The 24,845-nt window shown below is 35.4% G+C and overlaps 1 protein-coding gene across 1 annotated transcript; it reads left to right on the top strand.

Annotated features, from left to right (window-relative positions):
* The first annotated feature begins 1,568 nt into the window (after positions 1 to 1,568).
* On the top strand, positions 1,569 to 24,845 carry EPYC (epiphycan). Its single transcript, XM_026035527.1, has 8 exons — positions 1,569 to 1,583; positions 2,485 to 2,490; positions 3,842 to 4,024; positions 15,889 to 16,042; positions 19,892 to 20,050; positions 21,815 to 22,017; positions 23,256 to 23,351; positions 24,675 to 24,845. Exons 3-8 carry the CDS (start codon positions 3,857 to 3,859, stop codon positions 24,843 to 24,845), a joined length of 951 nt encoding a protein of 316 aa, XP_025891312.1. The 5' UTR covers positions 1,569 to 1,583; positions 2,485 to 2,490; positions 3,842 to 3,856.

Here is a 24,845-nt window from a genome sequence, read left to right on the forward strand (position 1 = left end):
GAATTGAAATCAATGAACAATGTATTCTAGGAAAAATACATTTTGCAAATGAAAAAGATATATTGAGAATGAGTTTTAGATGAGTGAATCTTTTAAATGGCCAAGTAAAGTAGTAAATAAAACAGTTAAAAGTGAAATAATGTTGACTACTTCAGCATCTGGAGCAGCATAAAAAATATCAGTAAAACTAACAAGGCAAAGTGATTCTATTCTGTTATAAAAGCTATAGCTACTTTGCTTTGCAGCCATCTGATCTGTTTATCTTGTATGCCTGAAAAGACATATGTAGCTATAGCACACCAAAATTCAAAAAATACCCAAAATAGAAATGTTACAAACAGGAAAAAATATTAAATATATAATGCAATTTGCTCAGGTCTTGATTTTGGAAGTAGCTAAGCATGCACCTTGAGATCATTAAGAGACACAAAAGAATGTTTTCAGAAACCAGGTCAGAGTATTATTTTGGCTATTTTCAACAACAGTGATAAAATGTATGTCTGCCAGAAAACAAAAGACTACAGTCACCTTGTGGTAAATTTAGAACTCAGTCAGCTTTGCTGGAAATATTTTCTGCTCATGCAAGTGAAATCAGAAATTCATATAGTCACAGAATGGCTGAGGTTGGAAGGGACCTCTAGAGATCATCTAGTCCAACCCCCCTGCTCCATCAGGGACACCCAGAGCACGGGGCACAGGGCGGCATCCAGGTGGGTTTGGAAGACCTCCAGAGAAGGAGACTCCACAGCCTCCCTGGGCAGCCTGTTCCAGRGCTCTGACCCTCAAATAATACCAAAGAAGAAGAATAATCAAGAAATCATATGCAGATTAAGGCAGAGTCTCAGGCTTTCACTGTGTTTAGAAACTACCAGCTTAGGGAGCTTCAGAATACAACAATTTATAAGATTGTAAAATACACTACATAAATTATTGGTTGTCACTAGCTAGCTTTTCAATTACTTGACTCAATGTTTTGTCACATTGATTTTGCGTGGTTTGTGTCACCATTTGGCTACATTTCCTTTTACTGTTGGGCTGTTCCATATCTATCATTTACATCTTCATATTGAATTAGTAATAAAGAAAATAATGCTAAATATCTATACTCCTTTCAGGCATTTTACCGAAGAGATTAAAACACCCCATCTAACCCTGAGTGATAATTACGCATTGCATATATGTTCTGTACAGTCATTTTTATTGTACAAATTGTAATGCATGGACTCTAAAATTAGAAATCTTCTTTTTGGTCAAATGTATAAGGTTATTAATAGAATCACTAAGAGATTTGAAAGGAAGAGTTAAAAAAAAAAAAAAAAAAGCTGCAACTTGTTGCAACTTGTGAAATAAATGCCATTTGTCTAAAATAAACCTTTGTTTGACCTTGCTCAAATTTGATTCAGCAAAATTAATATGAAGGTGTCTAGAGACCAAGAAACGCCCTGGGCTGTGGTCTCCAGTTGAGGGTAGAAGTTGTACCACCTCCCACAGCCCCAGAATGCCACTGCCATTGGTCGGGGTCTAACAGCATTGGCTCCACATTCTGAGTAACTCTCTGCCATTTGACAGATTGGAAGCAAAAGGTAAGTTTTAGTACTCCTTTCTTAGAACAGCTGGTTGGATTCTTAAGGCTGAAAATACTTTTTATAATAATGGCTTTATTTATCATGCAAACTACTGATTCAAAGGCTGCAGATTGAGGAAATTATTTATTTTTCCCTGGATATGTCTTAGCTCCTTCCTGTGAGAGGAGTACATAATCTTCATCAAAATATTTGATTTTACAGCTACTGTAGATGCCAATAAAATTACAGTGTGTTCCAATATACAGTGTGTTATACATAAAGAAAGTACAGAGACATGCAACCTCTGCCAGTTAGTACAGAAACTGCAAGCATAGGTAAATGAAGTATTTTCACATAGATTTATATATATATATGTATGTGTGTATGTATATATACATTTATACTGTTCTTAATTTGCCTATATATACAAAATGAAATATTAATAAAGCCCATATCCTTTAAAAAGCTTTTATATCTAGGCAATATAAAATCTATTTTTAATAATAAAAATGCAAAAATTGTAAATAATGTTGAATAATTGTTGAAGAATTGTTTATTCAGAGAGAAAAAATATATTTGATGTTAATATATGTTAATATTACATTTAGATTTAATACATAACGTCCTTTACAGTCAGATCATTTGAGATAAGCCAAAGAAAAACATTTCTAGGAGCAGTCCAATCAAAAATACACATCAGCAATTATAAATATAGGAAAAACAGAGTCCAGTATACTTCTGAGCCCTTTTTTTTTTTTTTTTTTTTTTCTTTTTGTAATGAAGCAGAAAACATTTAGTAATCTTGGAGGTTAATACTGAAAGGTGCAATTCAACTAAGTCTGCTCAAAGTCAAGCCAATGTGACTCCAGCTTATCCCAGAAGCAGCAGCTGAAAAGTTTTTTTGAATACAGTAAATGAGGGAAAAATGAATGCCTTGTGTTGCTAACCATCCTCAGAGGAATTTCATATCCTAATGCCTAGACCAACTTCATAAAGACCTCCTTTCAAGAAGCTAAAATTCAACTTGTTTCTCAGCACACACATTCAAAAAAAATGCATGTGTTTCTTAATCTATTTTAAGTAACTTCAGTTTAAAATGTAATATTTGTATGTAGTATGGCATCACATCAGGAGAACAATTTATTAGACTTATGCACTGCTCATTATCACTGACTTTGTTTTTGGTGAAATAAGTGAGAGTTGTAGCTAAATCAAGGTAAAACAATTCTGAATAGACTCCTGTGTTGGGCAGTTTATAAGATAACAGGGAATTCATCACTTACAAGAGAGAGGGAATGAATGAATGAATTAATGAATGAATGCTAATATTCAAGCACAGTATGAATTTTCTTCTATATTACTAAAATATGGAAATTTTAAAACAATGATATTTTGATTTTACAATTCAGTTTTCCAAGTAAGGAGAAGAGGTGACTGTACTTTTCCAGCATATTACACAACTTTTAAAATGATGTTGTTTGGATAAAGAAAGAATGAAGAATACTCTCCGTGGAAGATGAAAACTACTTTTCATTTTTCCCCTAGAGCTTGCCAGAATTGATATTTCAAATATACCACATGTCTTGACCAGTTAAAATGACATGTTCTAGCTAAATGGCTAGTGGGGGTGAACAAATATTTTGATATAGTTCATCTAGGGACATCAAGGAGAAGGCTCCTAATATTTCCTACCTGTAGCATTTTATCTTTTTTTGTGTATGTGTGTGTTGTGATGGAGAAAAGCAAAACTACATTGTTGGATATTTCAAAAGATGACTTATTATGATAGACAAAAAATGTACTAATTTATCTTTTGCTTAGCTTCTCAAAATTCGTAATGTCCTTCAGTGTTGGATAATTTGAGATAAATGACAAACCAAAGACTAGCAAGACTAGGAGCACCCTCTCTAACAGTGAAGTTGAAACAGATGAAGTTATATGAATGGGGATAAACATCAAGATATACTCTCCTTTCACCTTTTTAGAGCTTTTCTCTTTGAGGCCAGTTTGTTTTCATACTATCCTGAAATAGTAAAATTCAATAGGTCCTTCCTAAATTGAAATAATTTTTAGTAGTGCCAAAGTAGGCTGCAGAAATTCTCTCGTCTGAGGGCTCTTCATGAAATAAAATAGAATAAGCCATTTGGCCATAATAGATAAGCATGGGCTACCCTTTAGAACCATTGTGGCATGCATGCATTTACTATGAGATGAATCTTTCATGGATTCTTTGCAATTACCAGATCACCCACATTTTGTTTCTTTTCCTCCCTAACAGAAAAAGCACCAGAATGAAGATCTTTGTAAATATTTTTCTGGGATTTTTTATCTTTGAGACTGTTGATGCTGTACCCATCACTGACACAGTAATTTATGATTCTGAGTTCTATGAAGAACCACTTGGAGAGCTCCTGCATCCATTTGTCTATTTTGAAAATGAGCAGTCTGACCAGCTAGAGGTAATCATATCTTCATTTATCCATCTGTTTTCCACATTGCACAATGCAGGGGCTACTGATGATTTTTCATAGTGCATGAAAATAAGCTGGGCACAAGCCCATTCCTGTGGTTGATATTGCCTCTGTACTGTACTTGATCCATATTTTCCTCTGTTCTTCAAGTGTAGACAAAATATATTTTCTGTTTTGAAAATGAAGCCATACCAAAAATGAAAAAGTCATACCAGGCCTACAATGATGACTTCCTATACTGCCTCTAGGCAAAGCTTTCACAGCTAAGCATCGTTATTGATATTCTCTGTATGTCTTGAGATCTTCTAATTTCAACACTAGAGTTTTTAGTAACATACTCAGTGTTAGGTGTGACCTCCCTGTACTGCGTTCTTTTTTTTTGTTTTTTACATATATAAAGAACAAGAGATCAGAAAGCTTTTCTATTTTATCTTGCAGAGTTCTTTTCCAGGGCTGCATCATTGGCTCCCATTACTGAGTTTTTCAGGCAATCATCTTAAAATTCTTCAAGTGAGAGTCATCCATCACAGTAGTTGTAAAGAATGTTACTTTATGGATGAACAGACCTCCCTGTAAGAGTTATTTTTTTTCCCAGACCTTTAGCCAAAATCTTTGTTTGCTTACATTCCTCTTACCATGTACAACCTCAAGGAAGACCAAGTATTCATAGTATTTCAAAAAACAGAAGAGCTCAGAGTGGTTAGTGCTGTAAAAGACAAGGAGCTTTTATGGATTTTTAAGTAAGCTAGTAATGAAACTTATCTTTTAGGCACTCCAGTTTAAATACTATTGCCATCACTCAAGTTTTAAAGAAAATACATTTTTTGCAATAGCCATTACTGTTGTCTCCCTGAAATCCTGTTATCATAAACATACAAAGTATACAAGTGGCTCTTTATGTAAAACCAATTATTTATATAAGGTCACAGGTTAGTTTTTATTATGCATAGCTTAAATGATGAGCAGTASCACAGGGACCCAGACAAATAGCAGAACTTCATTCAATCCAGCTTGTGCAAAATAACTCTATAGGCCTGATAAAATTTCCATTTACTTTTATAGAAATCTCTGAATCATGTCTTAAGATTTCTGAAATAGAGGGAAAAAATGAAATAACATTTTCTGTCATTGCTGTCTTCAATTTAAGATTTTAAAAATCGGTTAAGTAAGTATAAATCTTTGAGCATAAAACATCTCTTAGGAAAAGGTCAAACTTTTCCAAGTTTATATTTCAAGACAATTATCAGTGGGCCTAGAAGACAGGGTAATTCTAATGAAATAGTCCTCCTAATTTCTCCTGGAGTAAGGCAGCTATATACGCAAGGAATTGAGCCTAAGTGTCTGTGACATTTACAAACTTTTCAGAAGACTACCCAAGGAATTCTGTAGTCAGTTTCTAGACATATAACCACCAAAAGGAGAAAAGACCTAGAAAAGACTTAAAAAAAGGAGTCCTCCTAATCATCTAATCTGGCTAAAATTACAGGTGTTACATCCTGAGACAATTCTCTAAAATAAGTGAGATGAATTATTCTATTAAAACAACTCTCTTGCCTAAATATAGTTTTAGAGGGACCCTAGGCATCTGTCTCAATTGAAGTTGAAGATTTTAGCTTATCGAAGTTAACTAAGAGGTATACAAGTTCATGAGTTCCTTTCTAGTTCTTCTGCTCTGAAAATGTTCTTTTTGAAGTACATATGGCAAAAATGAAAATAATGTTTGCATGTGCCCACATATACATGTACATAATTATGAGCAGTTTTCTGTAAATGTCTTTATCCAGATAATGGCTATTTTTGCATATGAAACCTTTTTGGGCCTATTTTTCTCATAGATTTTATAGCACCTTATGAAGACATTAAAGTGTTACTTACAACAGAAATCTGAATTCTTCCAGCACTGCCTGCTAACGTTGACATCTATTAATTTCCTACAGTGTTTTCATTGTATACAATATATGTGTGTCCATCCATCTTTAATGCAAACATTTCATAATGTGAAAGTACTCATTTTTGTGTTTTATTTAAGAGAATTGTTCTGAATTCTGAATCAAAGCTTTGTATCATGAGTTAGATGGGTCAGATATGAGCCATGAGGTTTCCAAGTTCCCAGGTTAGTGAGATGTGGAAGTCTTAAGGCTTTGTGGCTTTTCATCTGAAGGATATTTGTTATGGAAAACAAACAAACAAGCAACCCCCTTAAGTAATTCATCACTCAATGAAAATGTGCATTTTTCAAAAGACTTTCATTAGAGTAGTATCAAACACAAATAATGGGAAAATGACAGAGCAACAAAAAAAGTTTATAACAGTTTCCTATGTTGAAGAAATTTTGAGGTCCTGAAGAAGAAAGAGAGTATAAAGGAGTGTCAATGAAAGCTTGCCTACAAACTTTGTGTTGGATTTAACTTCTGAAACTGATGGTTCCAACAGTATAAACATGAACTGCTGAGTACCCTCTTTCCTTACAGTAAGCTTCAGTATTACTTTCAATTAATATTTATATCATCGGGTATAGAGGTCCCAGTCAAAACTGGGATTTCATTGTCCCAACTACTCTGTAAACATATACAGAGTTCTCTTAAATACAAACAAATGTCAAGACACTCACTGTATAAGCAAGGGTCTCGCTGATACAAACAGAAGGTTCAGAGTGTTTCCTGCTTTGAAATTAAAGCCTTTATTTAGATAGAATGTGCAAAAAAATTTAGACAGATTTTTACATACATTAGCTACCAAAGTCTAATAACATCCTATTGCAAACTTTGGATGATAGTGCCTGTTTAACCGCAAGTAGCCCATTTCCCTTAGTTAGGAAAAAAAATCTAAATTATGAAGAAAACAGTTACTGAAAAGATAGTGATATCAGGAAATATTTTAACCAGTGAAATATGTTATCAGTGAGACTGTGAAGCAAGGAACCATGCTAGCACTGAGTAAGCAACAAAAAATGGCAGGGGTTAACACAGATGGGGCTGAGTCTGGATACACGTGGATCCTCAAAATAATCAAGAAAAAACACTATAAAAGCTTCATATTTGATGCTGCACTACCCTGCTGAGATTTGAATCGAGTTGTTATCAGAATATTCAGATGACTGCACATAGCCCAAAACTTGAGGCATACAGATAAATACACACACAACAGCAGTAATGCCATGCCTGCACATGCACACTCAGCTATGTCCATATGCAGAGACAGCATCTCTGTTCCTACCCTAGTACACATTAAGATAGATCTCAGTTGTGCAAGAACTTCATCTTACAGTTCTTCAGACCTCATGAAGTCTTATACTACTGAGTCTACCTGTATAAAAGGTATCTGATTAAGCAGGATCAAGGTGGAGTGTCAATGACTTCTGGAAACACATCACATGCACTTTTAAATTATACATACTTTTTTTTTTAAATTTGATCAATTGATGTAGAAGTGAGAAGTTACACAGCTGACAGGATAATTAAATTTATTATCTGGAATTTGATCTCAATGTAGCATTATTTCTACTCTTCTTGGAAGGCTTTGACTACAGCTTATACATCCACTTAACTGTTCATATGCTTCCATATCAATGTCTCCACAAAAGGTGAAAATTTCTGCGAATTAAAAAGTAGTCATGCAATATCTAAGTGATGCTCCAAATATTTTGTCATATAGAAAAAAAAATAACTAGAATAAATACCACAAGGAAAAAAAGGAAGATTTGAAATAGCAGACCATTCTCTTAGTTGCCTGAAATGTTACAGTGATTAAATTTACTGGCAAAACATTCCTACGTATCAAGACTCTGATACTAGGTATGACATTAGGCACCACCTCCCTGGCTGAACTGAATGACTACATACTTCCTCCTGCCTCAGACTGGGTGGGATTTTCAAAGTAATTTTCCTGGTCTAAAGCACTTAAATTTATCAAGCTGGAGTTCACTGCTTTAAACACATCTATCATCCTGCTTGAAATTCCTGTATGAGAGGGGACATACATGTCACTTCATAACAAGTAACTTTATAAGTCATGAAATAATGGTTAGATTATTTGCTGAAGGACTGAAGCAGTTGATTTGACTTTTTTTCTCAGTCAGATGTATGCAGAGATATAGTTCCCATCTCCCAGGAGAGATACATAACCATGAAGTTCAAGGTTGATCCATAACAGCAGAAGTTTTCATTCCTTCTATTTAGTCTGGATATTGTACAGCCAAGCACATAAATGTCAGAAGGAGAAGTGAACAGCGAAAATGACTCTACATTTGATGTAGTGAGAGTTAGAGAAGCTGAAGTCTAGTTATGATTACAACAGCCTTCTTTAAGAAGTCCAGGAAAGCAGCTGCATGTCTCTCTAACAGACAAAATCTCTGCAGTCACATTATGTAAACCTTAGAGTAGATGCTTGCTATCTTGAATTCACTAGTCACTTAAGCAAAACTTTCTCCAGGCTTTCAGCTTTGTTGTTTCTTCCAAAAGAAGTAATATGTGCATCATTCCTACTGATATGAGATGTGACACAGGATACGGATATTTATAAGATTATCCAAATTCTTAAATCGCACATATGCTAATCCCTCAATGGCCAATTTTCTGAATATTGTCAAGCTTAATAAGATGTTTAGCTCTGCAGTTCTAGCCCATTTGAAAACCCTCAAACATATGAAAATTTCAAAACTGATCTAAGACTTCTGTGATTATCATAGAATCATAGAATRCTTAAGRTTGGAAGCGACCTMAGAAGTCATCTAGCCCAAACCCCCTGCTCACGCAGKGTCGCCTACAGCACGTGGCACAGGGCTGAGGCAAGTTCTGCATTATGGCAGAGAGCAAGTTCTATATGGCTGGGAAGAGAGAGTGCTGTGGTTTTGAGTTGTGCTCTGAGTCACTTCTATCTTTGTTCATGTTCAAAGGTTGTCTAATATATAGGAYGTTAATCATTCTTTGAAATGGTCCGAATTTGGATCATTTCAGGTCTTGGTTATTTTGCAGTAGGCTGCAGATCCATGTTTCCTTTAGCTCGTTCCGTTTGTCCTGCCATGATTTGTTTCTTTGGATGCACCATTGTTTCATTTCAGCCTCTCAACCAAACTCACCCCTGGCCCTCACGAGCAGGTTAGGATGTCTTCTAGAACAGAGATGATTGGGTGCCATCCTTCTCAGCCTAAGTCATACCTCAGTTATCCAGCTTCTTGGATGGATGGAGAACAAATGCTTTTGCTTTTATCTAAACTCAAATGGAGTACAGAACAGGTGTGCAGATTTAGCGGATGGGTTCTCTGAACTATTTATATGAAGGAATGACACATTTCCCTGTAGAGAGGTAAGACARATAGCCTTAGATGTGATATAGCTAGTTTAATAAATGCTTTTCAGAATGGACAATGGTTAATCCCGCATTAAATTTCTGCCTGTCAAACTAGTAGAAACCTTTCTGGTTCCAGAGCAGTAAAAGCTGTGAGCACTGTGTCTGTATCACTGTGGGTCTCATGCATGTACCAGTTTGGACTGAATTAGATGAAATATCTGCGTACTGTAAGCTGCAGAAATGAGGGGAAGATCTGACACCACATTTTGGCCACGATTTCTGGCAGAAATATGGTGCATCCGTGTGGACTCCCTCAAAGATGGATAGACAGGCACCTCAGGAAGCTGTTTCACAACATATGTGGGCTGAACAAACATTAGGATTTGATTAACAGCCTGCACTGAMTACACAGAAAGTCTAAGAGGTCCAAGCTGCTGAATACAATACCTATATTCAATGCCTGGTGTAAGGGGAGCCAATTTACTTCTCTCCTATCGTGTTTTTAACAGTGCTTAGTTAAGATTCAAAGTAGTGACAATAYATTTAGGAAAATCCACACTGGTGAACTCAGCAAAAGCATGTTGAGCTCCACCAATGAGCCACCTCTGCAGACTACATGGTTAAGTATTGAGGCCGCAATCTCTGCTCTACAGAGAACTCTGGAATTCAACCTGAAGCAGCTCCCTAGCACTTGGTAATGTTACTGGATGTGTAATTCAAATTTTCTCTTGGATTAGAAAAAAATAGGCTCTAGTCTAATGGAGAAATCTTCATTAAATATCTGTGACTAGTTTTGCTTTTATGCCTCCTAACAGTGTACAAGAGTCTATTCTGATTTCAAAAGCTGGCGTATTATCGCCTTTCAAAATATTATTTTTCTTTCAAAACTTTGTCATTTAGCATTTTTCTAAAGAAGACAGTCTGTTGTAGACTGACTAACTTAAATACTAAGTCTCYCTCAAACCCAAACATTAGAAATAAAATCTGCAGTTTCAAGTAAAATGAAGGATTAGGAGTATGACTTTATTTGACCTGATGGAAACCGAGATTACCTCTGCTTATGTGGACTTTATGCATTCTTAGATAACAGAATTGTAAGTAAAATCTCAGTAGCAATGCTGTGCAGCACGAGTGTTTTTACTCAGATAAAATCATATACAACACAAACATATTTGTTTTTGATACAAGAATTTTTATATCATAACTCTCTGATCAAGACGATAAAGAGATTATTTTTGTTTGTTAGGAAATATTCAGTAAGAGAACATCAGAATTTACTTAAGTTTTCTAGTGCAGAAGCCTTAGAAATTAGTATACAGATACTAATTTCTAAAGAAGTGGGTTACAGCTGTAGAGTTCTGTAACAGAAATATTAGAACTGGTCTGAATTGAGTAGGAATGTGTGTGTATGTGTGTGCATATGTGTAACCTACAGCAGAAACAACAATTTTTAATGGCCTGCACTGATAATGAAGTACATTTTACCCAGCTGCACCATTTTCAGAACACTGTTTCCAGAAGAAAAAAAAAAAATGAGGAATGCATTGCTTATGCCAAAACCAAAGTGCCTGCACTCTGGAAATACTACAGGACAGATGACTTCTCAGTGAAAGATCCTGTATCCTACCACCATCACGCAGGACACAAGGTTGTAATATAACATATATACTACTTTCTTCTGTGGTAGTCTTCATGAAAACAGGCGTATTTGGACTGATGAAATGGGCAGCAACCTCACCTAAGATTTATGGGCGCTGGAACATCCACAATTCTGAGGCAAAAACTGCTCTAAAACAGCTGACCACTCCTAAAGAATATAAAGTATCTGTCCATAGTTTTTATTGCTCATCAAGAAAAAGAATCCCAGAAGCACGATTAGGATTCAATAGCTCATGCCTCTTGTGCTTTGTGTTGAACACAAGTAATCCTGGCCAGACCACACAAGCACACATATCTAGGTTTCATGGGTAAAAATGTGTGAATGATTAAAAACTATGACAGAATGAGTTTGAGTTGGTAAAATCAATTCATTTTTAATTTTTAAAAATAAATATCACTTTCTCCTCCTCCAACATCTAACACTGAGTTTTATTACACAATTTTCCTGAACAACTTGTTGTTTATGCAGTTCTGTAAAAGCATATGACAACTTATATGAGCTTCAGAATTTGCAGTCTGAATAGTTACTGCACTAACACAATTTTCTTAAATTTTCCTGATGTACAAAATTACTTGTTTTTAAGATAGAACAGAAAGAAAAAAAAAAAAACACTTTAAAGGCAAAGAAAAAGAAACATTTATGAGCCATTTTTGGAAAGAAAAAGAAACCAAAACAGTCTTTCATAATTAGCTACTTTCCTGTAAAAAGAAAGCTTTGGCAGTTTCAGAACAGCTGTGGGGGAATTGGTTTCTTTTAACTCCCAGATCTGTGGTACAAGTGTCCCTTGACATTCATAATGTTTCCTTTTAAGTTGCAACTTTTGCATTGTTTTGCTTTTGTTTTAAAAAAAAATTTCTACAGTAAAAGAGGCGTTGAGACCATGGACCCTGCACATTCAAAGTTATTATATGAAATATATCAACTTTGATGCTAAAGGCTACCAAAATCTTTTTGACATRAAACATCTAACATCTAACACTGGAATGAAACTACCTCAGAAGAAGGCAACTGATGATCTTCAGGCCTTGCTCTTTGCCTCTTTGGACCTCTCTCTCTCCTGTGTTTTATTACCTTGTATGGGGTTACATGAATTCATCACTCTCATTCAGGGCCCTCTATTCTCTATTCCTCCCCTGCTGGCTGCTTCTCTGAAGGCACTCTCTCTTCTTACTTTTCTTCCCACAGGTCAGACACCTGAAATTTTCTCGCCTTAAAAACCTTTAMATTTGACTCTCTTTCCTTTTCAATCAATGGAGAAAGAACAAGTACCTAAAAGAATCATGTGTGACACATGTGAAGAGCCACTTTGCAGAAACTCCCTTCTCTCTCCACTGTCTGTGAAAGGAGGCTAGTTTTGATGGGATGTCTTGCCCATAGATGGCTAATGCTATGTCTTACTGGTTGTATTTCATCACTTAGCAATATGCTCAGGTTTTGTACTTCTGATTTTTGTAGCTTCCTGATCTCTAAATTGGTCATCCACACTAGGTGATCTCATTTGCAAATGCAGTCATACTGTAGAAAGCTTTGAAAAGTTACTACTCTGCCTATTGCTCTGCTTATACTTTGTAGCTAATAATCTATACCAGTATTCTCCCTTATCTCTCAGCTGATTTCAAAGGCAGAGTAGGATAACTATGAAATATGCAGGTGGCTAAAGGTAGGTGATATGATTCCCTTTCATTATTTTCTAATGCCATGTATCTGGCTGTAGAATATGAATTATGATTTGAAGACTTGCATATGTTGGCTAAGAGAAATGCTGCTTTGTAATATCCTGAATATATCCTGCTGCATGGCATTTTTTTAAAAAAAATACATTGCTTTGAGTTTCATATGAAATAATAATAAAAAATCAGAAAACGGTATCATTAAATGATACAAAAAAAAGAAAAAAGATCTACCTAAGATTTTGAGTAACATGCATGTTGCCAAAAACAAACCTCTGGAAGACAAAGGACCAGTCTGTACAGCATAAAGCCTAAGAAACATCTYTCCCTTGTGCATGTTCCCTTGTCCCATGTGTTACAATTGTGCATGATCTATCAAGTATATAAAAGATAGAAAGCTGCCTCGATCAGAAGACAGATAATATGAAACAGACTTTTTCCCCTAGGTTCTAATTCAAATCCAGCCTACGTATAGCAAGGAACTATTGCTCATAATTTGGGACAGATATGTRGCACACCTGCATCAGTGAACTCCTKCTTGGTTTCCCTCATAAAAACAGTAACACCATAAAACACACCATAATAACTGCTGCAGAAAACTGAATAGATATTTATGCTCAGTGCTTGGGAGAGTTTCTCTAGAACCCTGATTCAGCACCTTGCCCAAAGAGAAAAAGTATAGAGAGGCTTTCAGTAGTGTGTCCCTAAAATCAGATAATATCCAGTTATAAGAGGTGACAATCTAGCAAGTACACACTGATTTCCTTTCTTGAGCAGAAAACTGAATTACTAGAAGTTCATATCTCTGCCTCAGTGCCCTACAACTACAGTGATTAACCAACAAAGAACACTCGGACAACAAAAGCGTAAAGAAAATTACTAAACCTGAATTAAGAAAGTAAGTCCTCACATACTGAGAGAGGTATATGATAGTCAATGTAGATGGCCTTCATCCCATGTCAAGTCTAAGGAACCTTATCTTATGTCTGAAGCACATTTACAATTGTCTTCTGAAAATGGTCTTCTACAGAACTCACTGTTCATTGGAACTGAAGAAAACATACACAAAGCTGCTTATAGGTCTCAAAATCTCCTTGGATTTTGTAATTCCAAAATTCAGGACAGGGACTCTTAGCTGATATCCCCAAAACTGATGAAGGACTGGACAGCATGTGCAATCACTTTAGTGCAGTACTACCCTGGGTCAATAAAAGTCTGGAATGTGTCTTCCCTCTAGGCTTCCTCCCTTCAGAGAACATCTGTCCCCATTTCCTTTGATCTCAAAGTCTTCTTTTGATTTGTCCCCAAGTCCATTCCTGGTTAAGCTGTCTTACTGTCAGTGCTGCAGGTGGGAACATTGTGTGTTTGTCTGCGCAAAGGAAAAAGGTTCATCCTTACTCCTATTTATACCAATGGCTTACTCACTGAGTTCATCTGAAGTTCTTTTTGCTCAGTTGATCACTATGAATTATTCATTTTACAAAGTTTACTAACTCTAACAGAGCATCCTTACCTTGAAGTCCTTTTTAAATAACAGTATCTATGGATTATTGCAATATAATTAAAGAATATATAAAGACCTTGATGAAYGTTCAGTCAAAATCTGAGCATGTGAAGTTCAGCATGCCCTGCGATGTTTTCCATTTTTCTTTGCCACATTCTCTTTCTTTCTTCAGTGAAACCAAGTAATACACTATATTTGGACCTATGGCCACTATCTGGCTTAAGCCAGATTGCTTCTGTACAAAGAGTGGATTTTAGATAGTCATTTATAATGTTCCGAGGATGTACAGATAGTGCCAGCAATGTCATATAGCTGCACTACATGCTCTAGAGAGGCTGATATGAAGTGTAAAATGTTTTCTCCTCCAACTCTTCTTGTATAATTAAACTAGATTGTATAATTAAACTAGAGATTAGAACATAGGAAAAGCTATGTTCATATGTAGAACCCAGACCAGATGTCTCATGTCTGTTACTTCCTTTAATTTGTGTAGTCTACATAGTCCAAAATAACCTAACTGCCCACTCYAGATGCAATCCTAACTGTACTTTTTACAATCAGAATTTATGGGCACTGGTGTGAGAGATTTAAACAATGAGTTATCCTCTGGGACAGCAAAATGAGCAGTAAAAATGCAGACCAAATCAGCTGTAAAAATGGGGATTCAATAGTTTTATGGTGTTGCTGAAGGGTTCAGAGGAGGAACAACTTTTAGAAAGCTTAATATTATTTTTCAGTGCCTCCCCACTGGAGAGAAAGGTAAAAATAGTAAAAATTTAGATCCCCTGTAACACACTTGACAAGTCCTTTTATGAAGTATGATATACTAAGAGCAAATTGCTGCATTTTCATTTTTATGCTGAAGTTGTCAAGCAGCAAAATCAACAGMATGTAGCTTTACAATTACAGTTAACACAGCATAATTGATTGCTTGGCTGCTTACGTTGAATGGAGGATTTAAAGAAGAAAAAGTAATGGTTCTAGTTCCATGACAGGATCTGTAAAATTTTACAGATTCTCCTAAATTAAGATTTTATSTAACATTTTTAATTCATATTCTTACTTCTTATTACTAAAAATTGTCTTTGTTAATGAATGAAGTTAACCTGGGCCTTCAGCCATTCAGAATGAGAATGAAAAATTAACACGAACATCAACACTATTATGACAAGTACTATGTGTACTTAGATTGCAGACTTCTTATATAATAAGGTGTTTTTTTGAGCATATTACTGTTCTTAAAGCAGACTCTGCATAACTAAATTGTAGTTGGATTTTTCTGCCAGAGTTTGCAATTTTATTAAATGACTCTTTGACTTTTCACAGTGCATTTTCACTATCACATAGAACATATACAGCTTTATCACAAGACTCATTGTTTTAACTTTAAATTTTCATACTTCCAAGTATATAAAAATCATTTGATTTGTACATATTCTCATTAATGAAATGCACGTATACAGTGTGTTTTGATATGTGCTTGGAAATTAAAAAAAAAAAATCTGAGTTAAAAAGTGAAAAAACACGTAATTTCATAAATGTGCGTGCAATATGTGCAATGTGTGTTGCACACACAGCCAGAATTAGCTATATCTGCCATACAAAGGTTACAGGACTGAGTTTCAGAACATATGTGACCTCTAGTGGTAGAAAACGAAGCAGTGGCAGAGGAGCAAAGGCCAGTGGACATCAACAGTAACATTTTCTCTATCGTCTTAATTTTCCCCAGACAGAGACTGGGACAGCGCTGCCTTCTGTAACTCACGAGAGTTCTTCTTCTTCTCCGCTGGCAGAAGAACCTGAGGAGGAAGCATCAACACCAAAACTAATTGATGGCTCTTCGGCACTAGGGTCCGGTGTGCTCAGGCCCCAGAGCCATGAGGGTTAGTAGAAAAGACAAACAAGCTTTGCAAGCATCGCTCCCCTTAGGTTACAATGAGAATGTCTGCACAAAGAGATTTTTTCAAGTAAAAATTTTGCTTCTTCAACATTGCTARTAGTTGGCAAATGCTACCTGTACAYTTTTATTGACAGGGATTTCAATATTGTTACCAGACATCTTCATTTTGTAATGACTGTTACATGATTTTGATTTTGACAAATGTGTTCTCAAAAACATAGTTAGAACRTATGAACTTATGAAATGAAAGTTATGGGAAAAAAATAGAAATTTCATGTGAACCYGATTTTCTGTTCCTTTGACTGGTTGTATCCCAATATAAACTTCCCACATTTTATAGGGCAGCTAAAATTCTAACACACAATCTGTCCCTCTTCTCCACAAACATCACCATGCTAGATTCACTAGCAGCTACTTTAAACTCYCTATTGGAAGCTCACAAGAGTTATCTACTCTTGTGCTGGGTCTCTGTGTTGTGTGGTGATTAGCAGAGAACAGCAGGAAGAGCTTAAAGACTATTTTTGCTATTTCTAAGAGCATAACTGGCTGCTGTGGAAGATAAATGAATAAAAGGAGGTCTTGCTTCCAAGCTGGTATGTCCAGTAAAAAGAAATGAATCATTTCTAGTCTTGTTTTTATATAAATTGCTTCAGAACCTTGATCAGACAAAATATATATTGATGGCAAAACAAATAAAAATGGGAGTGAGAACTTCCCAGGACATTTCTCTAAAACCCATGCAATTTATTTCAGTTTTGAAAGGATGCTTCCAAGCATTTCACATAAATATAACATATTATGAATTCTTTATCTGTCAACCTTTCTGAGCACTGAACTCAAACTATCTAGTGCATGGACTAAAGAGATGAATCAGAAGCTTGAGGCTATAACATACCAAATCAGACTTTTTTATGTCTTCATGCTGTTTTCAGCAACATATTTTCGTGTCAGATATTGCTGCTGTTCTTTGCTTGCTGCTGGCTAGGAGACTACAAGACTCAGAAATGTCAAGTTCATTTTTCTTGTTGACGTCTGTTTGAACCGTTCCCATATCTCTGCGCTTTTTCAGCCTACACTAGTCAAAGGTGACAAGCACCACTCCTGCAAGCTCAGAAAACRGACAGAGGGAGAAACTCACTTCCTGCTCTGTGTTGCAATATTTTGTAAAAAGGCAGACATCCTGAACTGTACATGCATTTAGGCCTAGATTTGTTGGAATGGTTCAAGGGGCAATTTATTTTCTTCCTGTGTCAGATTTGCTGCCTGAGCTAATTTAAAAAATCCTGTGCAGGAAGTTAAGAGAAATATATGAAAAGTCTCATTTCGCCATGTTATGTTATTCCTGGATACCCAAGTAGTGATTCAAAAACAACAACAAGAAAAGAGGTCAGCAACAAAAAACCCTGGTCACAGGTTCTTTAGTCTTGCCTTAAAATACAACACATATATTGCCTGCTTGTTGGCAAGGGCCATTTTTGAACAGGTTAAGAAGACAAATCTGCTATGTAACCACAATTGCTTAGGCAGACAGTCTTATCAGAGAGGGAGGGGGAAAAAAAAGGATAAAAAGTTAAACCACATTTTAGATCCATGATTTATGATACTATTTAATTAAACTAACCAGAATATGCAACCAGTCATCTGCTATGAGGAAAAAAAATGTAGCATGAAACAGGAAAGTACTTCCATGGTACTAAAAGATGAGAAACAGATACGCTGATTTCTACCTTTAATGAAAGAGAAAAAGTATCAAAAGTCAATGCATAATGAAACTAACGACATTTCCTACTCGAGACAGAATTTGGACCATCTAGTCAATGTTGCACTTCTCAATTAATTTGAATAGTATCATGAAAAGAAACTTCCCTATCCTCGTATTATTTAACTGGGATGAAATGCCTTCATTTTTTATTTTCAACAGACTTATGGTGACAGCCAAAAATATGTTTGTTTTGTTAAATCACAGCTTCTAAGCTATTTTAACTCAGAGGGATAAAAAGAATAAAATATCCTGAATCTGAATCAGAAATCTTACTTAAAAACAATGCAAAGGAAATTGAAATTATATGTCCATAGCTCTGTAGAAAAATATTAATTTCCTCACAAATTATTCAGAAATAATATTTACTGAACTAAACTAAATGAATGAAATTAGAATAAGTTTCAAAATAGTCATATTTGAGTGCTTTAGGCGGAATAGCAGCTATAGAGGTCAGCATACCTACGGCCTTTCAACACTAATATGAAGTAATTTCTTTTTCTTCTAAGAAAGTTACTAACAGAAATTATTTCCTTTGTTTTATCCTATAGTTTTTTACCACCACTTACTTAATCTAAGTCATTTCTTTTTGAAATGATTTTGTTGATTATGTTGATTTATCTTCTTTAAACCTCACACAGACAGATTCATACGGTATTCTTTGACTCACCTACTCTTTTTGACATGAATAAATGTAAACACTTGAATATTGCATACATGAATGTGGGTCATGACTATTTAAGGTAAAATGAAAATCAAAGCAAATTTGCTAATGTCATTAAAATTAATACATTTGCTATTCTTGGGATGTTACAGTAAGCTACAGACCCTGGGGATAGACAGTGTAAAACAAGGCATCACTAACTACTTTTCAAGCTAGTTTTGTAAAATAAGGCCTACATCCTTGAATGCCTGGGACAGATTTCAGTTAAATGTAATTACAAAACAGAAGATCATCAGTAGATCTTARTACCATCTATAATTTTTATACTACTAAACAAGAGCTTAAAGATCAAAGCGTGAGTACATTCATGAAATGCACTGCAATATGTAAATAGTCTTTACCATTTGCTTAGTTTCTCTGAAGTAGTTCTTATTAACTCCCACAAATTCCTGCATAGTACAGACCATACAGTCTGCTTGTTCTTTTTTCTTTAAGAAGAGTTTGACAGGAATAGAGTATAGGAAGTGACAGAAAGGAAACAAGTCCRTTCTGTCATACTAGCATCTGGCACTGGTAAATTCTCACCTGACATGCAATGCTGATCACTTCTATTAAAATAAATAGAATATAAATTGAGACAGGTGCAGATAAAGGCTACTGAACCCATCAGGTGGCATCTAGCTAACACAGTGGCATCTTATCTAGATCATCTAACCAAGACAACAGGCTAGTGTTTGAAAAACTGAGTATGAACTCTCCATGAAGAAAGTTATCTTATTATTAACTGGTTATCTTATTATTAACTAATTATTAGCTATCTAATTGTAAGCTATCATAGCATTTTTTAAAATATATTTGTGCATTTCTTCACTCCCATGTATGTTACCCTCAGTTGAGAGCAGTTCAGTTCCTCCACACGGGACAGTGAAAGCCAGCTAAAATTTTATTCCCCTACTCACAGGGGGACTGAACTGCCAACAACTACAGGGAGTCAACTGATCCCTGATTAGTGTAAACTCTTGCAGCCAGTCAAAACAGCAGATGTTATTTCTTCATCTAGATGGAAGCAAATAGTTGACAGATTAGAGGGAAATGGAATTTGTCTGGCTACTGCCATCTAATATTCTATTTTTATAGACTGAGAAACACTATATTAGAACAAACAAGTAGAACCTTCTAATAGCCATAGATAGTAAAAAAATTAAATAGTTTTAAGAAAGAATTTAGTAACTTTCTTGGTGAAAAAATATAATATGGTGATTTAAAAAAAAAAAAAATGGAATGAATGTGTTATCTCCAAAGTGCTATGATTCAGTGGTTAGACAAGCATTTTGTAGCTATGTATGTATCCTTTTTCTGGGTTTCAATTTCATACAAAACTAACTGCTTTCCTTTAAATTCTTTTCTAGATCTTCCAACTTGCCTTTTGTGTACATGTCTAGGGACCACAGTCTACTGCGATGATCGTGAGCTTTATGTTATTCCACCACTGCCTAAGAAAACCATGTACTTCTACTCCCGCTACAACAGAATTAGAAGAATCAACAGAAACGACTTTAGTAACTTGAGTATGGATGATAGTATTGATGCAATTACATTTAATTTCTACTACTTTTGTCTCATGTGAATCTAAAGCATAGTGATTGATTTTATATAATGTTTGCATATAATGCCAGTAGGATTATACACATAAATACACATACAGAAAAACTCTTTGCTGCTTTTGAATCTGAAGGTTTAAATGTTGATTCTGAGAGAAATTTTAAAATCAATAGAAATAATGATGTTTTAAAGTGATTCTTCTAGTTAACTTTAGAATGAAAAAAAAAAACAAAAACCAACAAACAAACAAACATGGAATATCTGCCACATTTTAGAAACCATTTTCTTCCTAAACAAGACAAATTTTCATATAGATGTACGTTCAAACATAAGTAAAGTTAGTAGTGTATCTATGTGAAAGGAACTTTACCTTTATATAGATATATTTTCATTGGTTTACTCCAGAATTACCTAGGGAAATGTTAAGCAAGTTGAAAGCCAGAAAATATTTCCAGAAACAATTGCTTTATGACCAACACCTGCCAGAACTGGCAATGATTTGGAGACATTCTATTTTCTAAAAACTCAAACTTCATTCTTTGTTGTGTATTTTAGACCTAACTTTATGTAGCTAATGCTAATTTAATGATCATTTTAGTACATTTATATTATGGTACATTATGGTACATTTTAAAGGGCACCCATTTGAGCTCATCCGAAATGGGCTGTGAGAAAATACGAGTATGAGCTCGTCTAGATATTACAAACTGCTTTGGTCACCTGTAAACAAAGTGGAATCAGTACAAAAAAAAAAAAAAAATACTATGACAGATCAGTGAAATGGAAAGATTTTCTTATGAAAGAAAACCATTAGGGATTGGGTTGCTCAGCCTGGCAAGGTGTAAATAAGGAAGGGAAACAATTGTCCTCAATATTGTCTTATGTAAGAAAGCGAAGAACATAAATGCTAAGGACAGAGAAAAATTATTTAAGCCAAAAAATACTACTGGAAAAATAGTAAAATAAAATTACCATGACAAGAGAGGCTGTGACATCTCCTTCTCTGGAGATCTCCAAAACCTGTTTGGATGCAGCCCTGTGCCACATGCTCTAGGTGACCTTGCGTGTGCAGGGGATTGGACTAGATGATCTCTAAAGGTCCCTTCCAACCTTAAGGATTCTATGATTCTATGAAAAGGGTCATTCATAAATGACCGTGAAAAATGTTCTGAGTGGAAATTAGAAGTAAGCCACAGACTAATGCATTTAAATTAATTTATATTAATACACTTATATTCATATATTATTGTCTGTTTACAAAAGGAAGTTTGTTCTTTAATTGCAAAAAAGAGTGTAATAATAAAATCAATGTATCAAATTTCATACATTGTATTACAATAGGGAAGTGTTGACAGTAAAGAAACATGTAGAACAAGCTTCTAGAGAAAATATTTAATTCCCTTTGAATGTTATTTTCTTCTGCAGAAAACTCATTTAAAAGATTACCAGAATACATATAAATCATAAAATCCTTGACTTGAAATCTTTCACTGAAAGATATATAAGAATGACAAACAAGAAGAGAAAGAAATGTTGTTTCCATTCCTTAGAATAACCATTCAAATGTGGATTATATAATGTGCATTATATAAAAAGAGACAGCTATCACACCGCAAGCTAAGAATATATTTGATGAAAGACCCTTCTAATTTAAATAAAATACCTTTTTATTTTTTAAAAGTTTCAAGAAATACATCCTGATATGCTACTGTATCAAATTTTCCTACCAGGCAATTTAAAGCGGATTGATTTGACTGGGAATTTTATATCAGAGATCCATGAAGATGCCTTCCGGAGACTGCCTCAACTCCAGGAGCTCGTGCTCCGTGAAAACAGAATAAGGCAACTCCCTGAGTTACCATCCACTTTGACTTTCATTGATATTAGTAAGAACAGACTTGGTCGCAGGGGAATACGTAACGAGGCATTTAAAGTAAGTCTGAGTTTGATGGAGAAATCTTTTCTTCCTCTCTGCAAACTAAACCAGGATGTGGTCAGAAGAGCAGCCAAATGTCAATTTATACTCAGCCATGAAGGTGACAGTCACTACAACTATGCTAGCTGCCAGTCAGTCTATTAAAATAGAGGAAGGTAGAGGAGCACTATCAACTGGGTTTGAGAATATCAGTTCTTCTTTGGCACAAAGATCCACCAGCGACAGCACCCTGTGGTGTGCTGGAGCTGTGCACCAGCATCACTCTACCAAGCTTTATTGACCTGGCCAAGGTAGCATCTTACTATTTCTATAACTAGTTGTGCATGCAAGGAAAGGGAGGACTGAATAACAGTATAGGGAGACTATCAAGGTTCATGAGAGCTTTAGCAGGCTAGATTTAATAAGGGGCTTACACTCCAAACTGCACCGGGAGCACTGGGAACCATGGTGGGGGGTGTGGGTGTCACTGATAGGAATCTGCTGGACACATAGGTCAGAGGTCCAGGAAGGATCAAATCTGTTGTACTCTAAGGGCCCCTTAAACCTACAAGACTGTTTCCTTATCTCAGGCTTGCTAACTTTGAGTAGCTCCTGGCTGCGAAGCATATGGACACTGCTGACAGCACAGAGCATGCACATCCCACCTTGAGGGGAGCCTGGTCAGTGTGCAGAGAGCTCACATCTTCCCTGACAGACCTTTCATAGCTGTTCTTGCTACACTCTCAGATCAAGCTGCTTCTTCCGTCATGCCATGGGACTGCATGATTTACCTTATCTAAAGAACATGAAAGATTTCTTTTGGGCTTAGACATTTATTATTCAGATGTAATTTGCTTCACCACCAATGGGCTTCTGCCAAATTGTTTAAGCTCATTGCAAGAGCAAGAAAACAGACTGAACAAAAAACCATTTTGCATAAAGGCTTGGACATTTTTCATGTTAGAACAACATCACTGAAATGAAGTCTCTAGTTAAATACATCTCAAAGTCTCTAGTCACTTTTCCCTTATTTAAACCTAAAGAGTTGATCAGTAATAGGCCTCAACCTGTGCAAATGAAAGTCTATGGACTATCTTTCAGTTTCTATCTTATCATCCATATGATACTGAAACAAACTGAGCCAGGACCCAATGTTGCTTATCACAGTGATGGATTTCAGAACTATTTTCTAGAAATTTTCAAGGATTTTCTAACATGCATACATTTCTTTTCCTGCTTTTTCCGTCATCCTCCAGGATCTGCATAAACTGCAGCACCTTTACATCACTGACAATAACCTGGATCATATTCCATTGCCACTCCCTGAAAGTCTCCAGGCTCTTCATCTTCAGGTAGGTCACAAAACCAAAGGCTCTGGGTATCATTTTCAAATAGTAAGTAAAATTGGAAATTTGTTAATTCTATTTATTCAAAAGTGCCCTTGACTGGACTAATTAAATTGTTGGAATCATATAATTGATTAATGATTGCAAGATTTAAAAGAGGTAAAATTTAGATTATGTGTACATCATTCATTATAATAGGCAATACATTTTTTTTTTTTTTTTTAAAATACTGCCTTTATGCTGGGATAAGTCAAAATCAAATTCACAACAGATGAGAGAAGCATTAGTCATATCAGAAAAAGAAGTGACGTAAAAGACAAAAATCTTTCACATGGCTTCCACAAATCTTTCAGCAAGAATCCTTCAAAAGACCTAAATAATGCTACTTTACATATTGGTTATATCTATATTCAGGGTATTTCAATCTCTTAACAGAAACATGAATATTTTTTCATCGAAACTCTTCCATTTGGCTGTGTTAGGACATATTGTTCACCTTTCTTCTGTATTCCTATTTTTTGTATTTCCTATTTTCTATACTTTCATTTCTGTTTTCTTCCTTTCATCCTGTTTCATTCCTGCTTCCTTACATTTATATTCTTACTAATGTCTAGTTCTCGTTATCAGAGAATACATTTGCTTATTATATAATACAAGGTGGAAATATCATAAGGGGGAATAAAAGCTCTGAAAAAATTTTTAGTCCCAATTTACACATAGTCTTGTATCTTGAAGTTCATTATTGAAAATGCTTCACTTCAAGAATAAAAGCTCCATGAAAATAAGGTATATAAGAGGTATTTACATGAAAGAAATAAATTCTGAAGCATTTTCCATATATATACATTTTCTGTAAAAATACAACTGTGGACTGGCTAATGTGAGAAGGCCAGAGGGAAAGTGATTTGTTGGGTATCAAATTCCAGATTTTGTTGGGTATCAAATTCCAGATTTGTGGCTTTAGAGGTTGAACATTTCAAACTATCAGGATGATAACTATGGTTCTCTGATGTTTTTGACTGCCTTATGATGTCCTCAATGCATTTTAAGTAAAACTGTTCAGCATGATCCATGAACTCAGAATTGCTCTACTCTTCAACCAGGTGCCTTCTGCAAAGGCTGTTTCTGCTACACAATTTGAGTTATTTTACCTTGAAGCTTTAAACTGTCTGAGAGATTTCCCCTACTCAGAAGACTTCTGAGGTGGCCACTTACAGCCACAGTCTGGCATTTGGGTTCAAATTCTTATCTCTTTAGGCCTTCAAAGATTCAAAATTTATTTTCAAGAAACTATCCTTACTGATAGATATGATGCATTTTGTTTTTTAGAACAACAACATTCAAGAGATGCATGAAGATACTTTCTGCAAAATGAAAGATTTTAATTACGTCCGTAGGCCTCTTGAAGACATCAGACTGGATGGTAATCCCATCAATTTGAGCAAAACACCTTATGCATATATGTGTCTACCCCGTTTGCCAGTTGGTAACCTCATCTAA

This window comes from Nothoprocta perdicaria, unplaced genomic scaffold (genome assembly GCF_003342845.1).
Source record: "Nothoprocta perdicaria isolate Ctin4 unplaced genomic scaffold, notPer1 scaffold_160, whole genome shotgun sequence".
Taxonomy (NCBI): domain Eukaryota; kingdom Metazoa; phylum Chordata; class Aves; order Tinamiformes; family Tinamidae; genus Nothoprocta; species Nothoprocta perdicaria.

Coding starts and splice junctions, on each gene's coding strand:
- EPYC (XM_026035527.1), top strand. CDS start 3,857: ATGAAGATCTTTGTAAATATTTTTCTGGGATTTTTTATCTTTGAGACT. Junction 20,051..21,814: donor AAACGACTTTAGTAACTTGA/GTATGGATGATA, acceptor TTTTCCTACCAG/GCAATTTAAAGCGGATTGAT. Junction 22,018..23,255: donor TACGTAACGAGGCATTTAAA/GTAAGTCTGAGT, acceptor GTCATCCTCCAG/GATCTGCATAAACTGCAGCA.